This window comes from Hemiscyllium ocellatum, unplaced genomic scaffold (assembly GCF_020745735.1).
Source record: "Hemiscyllium ocellatum isolate sHemOce1 unplaced genomic scaffold, sHemOce1.pat.X.cur. scaffold_679_pat_ctg1, whole genome shotgun sequence".
NCBI classification, from domain to species: Eukaryota; Metazoa; Chordata; class Chondrichthyes; order Orectolobiformes; family Hemiscylliidae; genus Hemiscyllium; species Hemiscyllium ocellatum.
In genome coordinates, this window is record NW_026869166.1 from 9,720 (window position 1) to 18,987 (window position 9,268).

General features: G+C 61.9%; 1 protein-coding gene across 1 annotated transcript; it reads right to left on the reverse strand.

Annotated features, from left to right (window-relative positions):
* Positions 1–4,335: 4,335 nt before the first annotated feature.
* On the reverse strand, positions 4,336–7,986 carry LOC132814102 (nuclear factor of activated T-cells, cytoplasmic 4-like; the record flags this gene model as incomplete). Its single annotated transcript, XM_060823377.1, has 4 exons — positions 7,674–7,986; positions 6,109–6,380; positions 5,258–6,057; positions 4,336–4,498 (listed from the first exon to the last, which is right to left on the reverse strand). Coding segments are annotated over exons 1-4 (1,365 nt in total), but the record flags the coding sequence as incomplete, so codon positions are not given.
* Positions 7,987–9,268: the final 1,282 nt, after the last annotated feature.

Sequence of the window (9,268 nt, forward strand, 5' to 3'; positions counted from 1 at the left end):
CTCAGTGTCTCGCTCTGTCCATCTCTCCCTCCCTCAGTCTCTCGCTCTGTCCATCTCTGTCTCTCCCTGTAGTCTCTCGCTCTGTCCATCTCTCCCTCCCTCAGTCTCTCGTTCTGCCCATCCCTCCCTTTGTCTCTCGCTCTATCCATCTCTCCCTCCCTCAGTCTCTCGCTCTGTCCATCACTCCCACCCTCAGTGTCTCGCTCTACTCATCTCTCCCTCCCTCAGTTTCTCGTTCTGTCCATCTCTCTCTCCCTCAGTCTCTCGCTCTGTCCATCTCTCTCTCCCTCAGTCTCTCGCTCTGTCCATCTCTCCCTCACTCAGTCTCTCACTCTGTCCATCTCTCAGTCCCTCAGTCTCTCGCTCTGTCCATCTCTCCCTCCCTGTAGTCTCTCGCTCTGTCCATCTCTCCCTCCCTGTAGTCTCTTGCTCTGTCCATCTCTCCCTCACTCAGTCTCTCGCTCTGTCCATCTCTCTCTCCCTCAGTCTCTCGCACTGTCCATCTCTCCCTCCCTCTGTCTCTCACTCTCTCCATCTCTTTCTCTCTCTCCCTGTAGTCCACCGCTCTGTCCATCTCTCTCTCCCTCAGTCTCTCGCTCTGTCCATCTCTCCCTCCCTCAGTCTCTTGCTCTGTCCATCTCTCCCTCACTCAGTCTCTCACTCTGTCCATCTCTCCCTCACTCAGTCTCTCGCTCTGTCCATCTCTCCCTTCCTGTAGTCTCTCGTTCTCTCCATCTCTCCCTTCCTCAGTCTCTCGCTCGCTCCATCTCTCCTTTCCTCAGTCTCTCGCTCTATCCATCTCTCCCTCCCTCAGTCTCTCACTCAGTCCATCTCTCCATCCCTCAGTCTCTCACTCTCTCCATCTCTCTCTCTCCCTGTAGTCACTCGCTCTGTCCATCTCTCCCTCCCTGTTGTCTCTCGCTCTGTCCATCTCTCCTTTCCTCCGTCTCTCGCTCTGTCCATCTCTCCCGCCCTCAGTCTCTCGCTCTGTCCATCTCTCCCTCCCTCAGTCTCTCGCTCTGTCCATCTCTCTCTATCCCTCAGTCTCTCGCTCTGTCCATCTCTCTCTCTCCCTGTAGTCTCTCGCTCTGTCCATCTCTCCCTCCCTGTTGTCTCTCGCTCTGTCCATCTCTCCTTTCCTCCGTCTCTCGGTCTATCCATCTCTCACTCCCTCAGTCTCTCGCTCTGTCCATCTCTTTCTCCCTGTAGTCACTCGCTCTGTCCATCTCTCCCTCCCTCAGTCTCTCGCTCTGTCCATCTCTCTCTATCCCTCAGTCTCTCGCTCTGTCCATCTCTCCCTCCCTCAGTCTCTCACTCAGTCCATCTCTCCATCCCTCAGTCTCTCACTCTCTCCATCTCTCTCTCTCCCTGTAGTCACTCGCTCTGTCCATCTCTCCCTCCCTGTTGTCTCTCGCTCTGTCCATCTCTCCTTTCCTCCGTCTCTCGGTCTATCCATCTCTCACTCCCTCAGTCTCTCGCTCTGTCCATCTCTCCCTCCCTCAGTCTCCCGCTCTGTCCATCTCTCCCTCCCTGTTGTCTCCCACTCTCTCCATCTCTCTCCCCCTCAGACTCTTGCTCTGTCCATCTCTCTCTCCTTCAGTCTCTCACTCTGTCCATCTCTCCATCTCTCCCTCCCTCAGTCTCTAGCTCTATCCAACTCTCCCTCCCTCAGTCTCTCGCTCTCTCCATCTCTCCCTCCCTCAGTCTCTCGCTCTGTCCATCTCTCCCTCCCTGTAGTCTCTCGCTCTGTCCATCTCTCCCTTCCTGTAGTCTCTCATTCTCTCCATCTCTCCCTCCCTCAGTCTCTCGCTCTATCCATCTCTCCCTCCCTCAGTCTCTCGCTCTGTCCATCTCTCTCTCTCTCTGTAGTCTCTCGCTCTGTCCATCACTCCCTCCCTGTTGTCTCTCACTCTGTCCATCTCTCCCTCCCTCAGTCTCTCGCTCTGTCCATCTCTCCCTCCCTCAGTCTCTTGCTCTGTCCATCTCTCCCTTCCTTAGTCCTTCGCTCTGTCCACCTCTCTACTTTCCTCCGTCTCTCGGTCTCTCCATCTCTCACTCCCTCAGTCTCTCGCTCTGTCCATCTCTCTCTCCCTGTACTCACTCGCTCTGTCCATCTCTCCCTCCCTCAGTCTCTCGCTCTGTCCATCTCTCTCTATCCCTCAGTCTCTCACTCTGTCCATCTCTCCCTCCCTGCAGTCTCTCGCTCTGTCCATCTCTTCTTCCCTTAGTCTCTCGCTCTGTCCATCTCTCCCTCCCTGTAGTCTCTCGCTCTGTTAATCTCTCTCCCCTTCAGTCTCTCGCTCTGTCCATCTCTCCCTCCCTGAGGTCTCTCGCTCTGTCCATCTCTCCCTCCCTGTAGTCTTCCGCTCTGTCCATCTCTCCCTCCCTCAGTCTCTCGCTCTGTCCATCTCTTCCTCCCTCAGTCTCTCGCTCTCTCCATCTCTCCCTCCCTGCAGTCTCTCACTCTGTCCATCTCTTCTTCCCTTAGTCTCTCGTTCTGTCCATCTCTCCCTCCCTGTCGTCTCTCGCTCTGTTCATCTCTCTCCCCCTCAGTCTCTCGCTCTGTCCATCTCTCCCTCCCTGAGGTCTCTCATTCTGACCATCTCTCCCTCCCTCAGTCTTTCGCTCTGTCCATCTCTCCCTCCCTCAGTCTCTCGCTCCGTCCATCTCTCCCTCCCTGTAGTCTCTCGTTCTGTCCATCTCTCCCTCCTCCTCCACGACCCTGACCCCTCTGTTCCTGTCCTCGCCCCCCCCACCCTCCCCTCTCCCTCTGACCCCCTCGCCCTCCGTTCTCTCCCCCCTCCATCACTGCTCTCTGACCTTGTTGACCTTTCACCCCCAGGGGTCAAGAGGTCACATCGCCCCCCCCCTCCCTCCCCACACCCGGCTTCTTCTACCAATCCGCGCCCCTCCCCCTCCTCCCACCAACCCCACCCCCACGCAAAACAAAACCCTGGGGGGAGGTTGGATATGAGGGGGTGTCAGAGGGAGGGGGCGCTCAGGGAGACTGGAGGTGTCATGTCGCCCACCACCCCCAGAGGGGCCCCAGAGACTGTGGACTCGGGGGGGGGGGGCGGGGAGAGAGAGAGAGATGGACAGAGCGAGAGAGACTGGTGGCAGAAAGAGAGAGAGAGAGAGAGAGACTGGGCACAGAGAGATAGAGAGATGGACAGAGTGAGAGAGACTGGGCACAGAGAGATAGAGAAATGGACAGAGTGAGAGAGACTGGGCACAGAGAGATAGAGAGAGATGGACACAGCGAGAGAGACTGGTGGCAGAGAGAGAGAGAGAGAGACTGGGCACAGAGAGATAGAGAGATGGACAGAGTGAGAGAGACTGGGCACAGAGAGATAGAGAGATGGACAGAGTGAGAGAGACTGGGCACAGAGAGATAGAGAGAGATGGACACAGCGAGAGAGACTGGTGGCAGAGAGAGAGAGAGAGAGAGACTGGGCACAGAGAAATAGAGAGATGGACAGAGTGAGAGAGACTGGGCACAGAGAGATAGAGAGAGATGGACACAGCGAGAGAGACTGGTGGCAGAGAGAGACAGAGAGAGAGACTGGGCACAGAGAGATAGAGAGATGGACAGAGTGAGAGAGACTGGTGGCAGAGAGAGACAGAGAGAGAGAGAGACTGGGCACAGAGAGATAGAGAGATGGACAGAGTGAGAGAGACTGGTGGCAGAGAGAGAGAGAGACTGGGCACAGAGAGAGAGAGAGATGGACAGAGTGAGAGAGACTGGTGGCAGAGAGAGAGAGAGAGACTGGGCGCAGAGAGATAGAGAGATGGACAGAGTGAGAGAGACTGGTGGCAGAGAGAGAGAGAGAGAGAGAGAGAGAGGGACTGGGCGCAGAGAGATAGAGAGAGATGGACAGAGCGAGAGAGACTGGTGGCAGAGAGAGAGAGAGAGAGAGAGAGGGACGGGGCGCAGCGAGATAGAGAGATGGACAGAGTAAGAGAGAGAGAGAGAGAGAGAGAGAGAGAGAGAGAGAGAATGGGCACAGAGAGAGAGAGGGACAGAGTGAGAGACTGGGCCAGAGACAGAAAGAGAGATGGACAGAGACTGGGCTCTGAGAGAGAGAGAGAGAGAGAGAGGGACAGAGAGAGAGAGAGAGAGATGAACAGAGCGAGAGACCAGGGGAGGACAGAGAGAGAGAGAAAGAGAGAGAGATAGAGAGAGAAAGATGGACAGAGTGAGAGACTGGTGAAAAACAGAGAGAGAGAGAGAGTGAGTGAGAGACTGTGGGGAGTGAGAAAGAGAGAGAGAGAGATGGACCGAGCGGGAAGGTGGGGGGTGGCGTGGTGGGAGGGGGTAGGTGGTGGGCGACCTACCTTGACCACAGGGTGACCACCACCCGGACCTTTCACTGCCCCACGGCTGCCCTCTGTCTCATAGTGGGCCCGGTGATGGGTCCGCGGCTGGATCTCCATCGTCAGCTCCAACTGCTCCCATTGGCTGGGGAGGGGCCAGTCCAGAGGGGGGAGCATCGTCGACCTGAACCCGGGAGGGAGTCACGTGGGAGGGAAGAGAATGTAGAGTCAGTTGTCCGACCATCGCCCCCTTGACGTTCAGTGGAGTTACCATCACTGAATCCCCCCTCCCCCCCCCCCCCAACTATCAACATCCTGGGGGTTCCCATTGAGAGGGAATCTATCCATCGCCCCCTTGACGTTCAGTGGCGTTACCGTCACTGCAGAACCCCACTTAGGGGCTCCGTAGACAGCACCTTCCCAAACCCCCCCCACACCCCTCTACCATCTAGAAGGGGGAGGAGGGAGGGAGCAGAGACAGGGGGAACGCCACCCCCCTCCCCTCTCCCCAACTCCGAGCCACTCCCCATCCTGGAATCTCTCAGCCGTTCCTTCCTGGGGTCGGAATCCTGGGATCGCCCCCCCCTTCCCTGAGGGGCAAGGTGGGTCTACCCCACAGCACGGGGCTAAGATGGCAGCTCACCTCTCCCCCCCCCCACCCCCCTTCAAAGCTTCGGGGAAGGGGTGGTGTGATCAACTGGGGGCGGGGAGATGGAGGGTGGGGGAGGGCAGGGGGCAATAAATGACAGGCCTCGGCCCAGCTGGGTAGGCCGGCCTGGACGTCACTCCGGGCCTGCCCAGCTCTGGATCCACCTCGGGCCTATACCTCGGCCGCCTCGCCTCCCCCCACCGACCTTGGCACCGCCCGCGTGCGTGTGTGTTCGCTACCCATCCCCGCGCTCCGCAAACAAATAAACCGGGGGGGGGGGTGGGTCGCACCTACCGGAAGACGGGGCTGTGCCCTCCCAGGCGGGCCTTGTTCCAGACGAAGGGAGACGGGACGGTGAGGTACTCCATGGCGTCCATTTTGAGGGCGGGCGGCGGCGGCTGGGCAGGGCCGGGCTCCCCGCTGTGGTAGGGCGCCCCCGGGCCGGGCTGCCCTCCCCCCTCGCCCTCCCGAGGCGAGGCTGCCCTCCGGCCCTGGGAGGTGCGCCGGGCCTTGCTGGGTAGGCCCGAGGGCTGGGGGGGCGGGGGGAGGGGCGAGCCTTCCGGAGGCCGGGGCGGCTCCTCGGCCGCGGCGCCGCCCCCCTCCCCCGGGGAGGGCGATTGGCGCCGCCCGCCGCCCCTCCCTTCCCGCCGGTGCTGGTGCTGGGGGTAGGAGTAGGCCTCGAAGCCCGAGTGTCGCCTCTTGCCGCCCGGGGAGGTGGGCCGCGACGGGGGCCCGGAGCCGGGGCCTCGCGGCGAGAGCCGGAGGGGATCCTCGGCGCCCGGGGAGGGCGAGGAGGACGAGGCCTCGTCGCCCGCCCACCAGGCCCGGCCCGGGGGCGCCAAGGCGATGCGGTAGGCCGCCTCCCTCAGCTCGGGCTCCACCTCGTCGAAGGGGGGCGGCGGGGGCAGCGGCGCCCAGCAGGGGGGCGAGGACGGCGAGGAGAAGGGGGAGCCCGTCCCGGAGGGCCAGGCGCCCGAGGGCGAGGAGAGGCTGCTGCTGCCCGGGCTGGCGCTCAGCGAACCGCCCCGGTAACCGAAGGGGTCCAGGGGCTGGTAAGGGCGCTCACCTAGGCCCCAGGCCTCCTCCTCCTCCTCCTCCTCCTCCTCTTCCTCCTCCACCACCACCTCCGCCTCCAGCGCCCCCACCTCCTCCGCCCACCCTCGGCCCCCGCCCGGGACCCCGGGCGAGATGGAGGTGATCTGGATGCTAGGGCACGCCAGCACCTTGCTGCCCCCCAGGTGGATCAGCCGGGCCGGCTGGCTCTCGTAGGTGTCGCCGTTGGCAATGGGCCGAGGGGGAGGGGAGTGCATCCCGGCCCGGCCCTGCATGCGGCCGCGTCGCCGGGGGATACCGATGGGGGCGTTCACAGTCAGGCAAGGCCCCGTGGAGTAGGCCGTGGTCTCATCCGACTCCAAATCTGCAGGAAGACAGGGGGCGGGGGGAGGAGGCAACGTTCAGCTTTGACGAGGTCACACGTGACGTCAACTCCCCGCGGCCCCCCCGCGCCCCCCGCTTTCTCCTCGCAACTCAAGGCCGGTGCTCACAGGATGGCGGGGCGGCCTTGGGAGGGTTCAGAGGTCAAGGCCTGGCCTGTGCTTATTTGGGGGGGTTCAGAGGTCAGTACTGGGCCTGTGGTCACTGGTGGGGGGTTCAGAGGTCAAGGCCGGGTCTGTGCTCACTGGTGTGGGGTTCAGAGGTTAAGGCCGGGCCTGTGCTCACTGGTGTGGGGTTCAGAGGTCAGCACTGCACCTGTGCTCACTGATGGGGGTTCAGAGGTCAGTACTGGGCCTGTGCTCACTGGTGTGGAGTTCAGAGGTCAAGGCTGGGTCTGTGCTCACTGATGGGGGTTCAAAGGTCAGCACTGGGCCTGTGCTCACTGATGGGGGTTCAGAGGTCAAGGCTGGGTCTGTGCTCACTGGTGTGGGGGTTCAGAGGTCAAGGCCGGGCCTCTGCTCACTGGTGGGAGGGGGTTCAGAGGGCTATCATACGAACAGGAAGTGGGGAATGGCCTGAGGGGTCAGGGACAGGCGTGAGCGTGACGCGACAGTGGGGTGGGTTCACAGAGAGTGAGGGGTAGGGGACAGCCTTTCGCCGTGATGGCCCACACAGCCGAACAGCCCGCGGTGTTTGGGGTGTGACGGCCTCCCCCCCTTGACCCAATAACCCCCCCTGAGTGTGACGCCCCCCGACTAAATAACCCCCTGAGCGTGACGCCCCCCGACCGACTACCCCCGTGAGTGTGACGCCCTCCCGACCGAATAACCCCGAGTGTGACGCTGCCCTTTGACCCAATAACCCCCTTCCCCCTGAGCGTGACGCCCCATTGACAGAATAACTCCCTGAGTGTGACGCTGCCCTTTGACCCAATAACCCCCTTCCCCCTGAGCGTGACGCCCCCTGACCGAATAACTCCCTGAGTGTGACGCCCCCCTGACCGAATAACCCCCTGAGTGTGACGCTGCCCTTTGACCCAATAACCCCCTTCCCCCTGAGCGTGACACCCCATTGACCCAATAACCCCCTGAGTGTGACGCCCCCCTGACCGAATAACCCCCTGAGCGTGACGCCCCCCCGACTGAATAACCCCCTGAGCGTGACGACCCCCCCTTGACCGAATAACCCCCCTGAACGTGACGTTCCCCCTTGACCGAACACCGCGACCTTTCCCCTTTCCCCTCCTCCTCAACTCCCCAAGAGGCGGGGCATTAACCTGGGACCACGGCCGGGGGGCGTGGCCTTGGCGGCGGTGGCGGCAACAGCGACGGCGCATGCTCCGGCTCCTCGCCGAAGGTGAGCCTGAAGTCCAGCTCGTCCTCGTCATCGCGCGCGCTCGCCGTCATCGCCCCCTCGCGCCCGGCGCGCGCCGCCCCGCGCGTTGAGGGGGTGAAAGGCGGGCAGTGGTAAGTTGCGGGGTTACTGAGGGGGGGGGGAGCGGGGGAGGGGGTAAGGAATAAACCCTCTCCCTCCTCGCTCGCTCTCCCTCAAAACTCCTCGGGAACTACAAAAAGGAAAAACTTTTCACTCGAACCCCACCCCCCCTTGAACCCACCCCCTTCTAATCAACTCCTCCCCCAAACTCCACCCCCATACACCCCCCCCCAAAAACACCGCGGAGACGGACAATGGTACCGTCCACTCAGCTTCGGGACCCGCCCAGCCGCCGCCGCCTCCCATTGGTCGGTACCCGCGTCCGTCAGGCGCCCGACCACCCACCGCGGCCAATGACTGAGGAGGGGGCGGGGTTACGGCGGGGAGGAGGGCTGATGTCCCGCCCCGCCGTTCCGCTTTTCGGGGGGAGGAGGCGAGTGCAAGGGGCGTGCCGTCAAGGTGGGCGGGGGGATGGCGGGTGAACCAATGGCCGGTGGGATCGCCTGTGACGTACAGCGCACACGACCAATGATAAGCGCCACGTGTTGAGGCAGGGAGCGAGCTGCCGTTGGAGGAAGGACCCGTCGCTCAAGGCGCCCCTGGGGCTGGAGGCACCAATGGCGCACGGCTGGTGGCCCGCCTTGCCGTAGGACGAGGACCTGATTGGGCAGACTGGGTGCCAATCGGTGTACAGGTCATCCATTCGTGGGCGGGGGATGGTCTACTCCCCGCCCACCCAACTGCGCGCATAAGCCCCGCCCAGCCCCCGCGAAGATTGGAGCAGATGGACGCCCGTTTCGCGCGTTCTGCCCAATCAAGGGGCGGGAAAGGACAAAGGAGTCCCGGCCCACGGGAGCCGACGCGCGCCATTGGCTGGCGGGCGGAGGGATCCGCCCTTCCATTGGACAGCAGGGGTGACGGTCAAACCGACGGCCGACCAATCAGGAACGGGTTGCGAACCAGAAGCCCGCCCCGCCAAGGACACGCCCCCTCACTGGCAGGGCGGAGCGTCTGCTCTTAAAGCGAAGCCATCAGTTTATAAATAAACATCAACGGGACTGAAGCCCCCCCCAACACAAGAGAAAATATTGCCCCCCCTTGATCCCCGCAGTTAGATTCTCTAAAACCCCTTTCTTTTTGGAATAACACACAGGGGATGATTTTCAGTCCATGGATCAGAAATAGTGGGGCACAGGCAATGACTCAGGGGGGGGAGGGAGGGTGGGGATTGGCTTGGTCACAGTGTGAGGGGGGAATGAAGCTCCACAAACTCTTGTTTCCCCCTCAGCGGGTCGCTCCTGATTTGCACAGGGAGGGCCTCGCCCAGGGCTCCATCTCTCGGTCCCTCCCATCCGTCTCTGTCAGCCAGGACTCCCTGATTGAGACCCGGGGTAAGAGCCGCATTCAGGGAACTCACACTCCACAACGTGCGCCAGT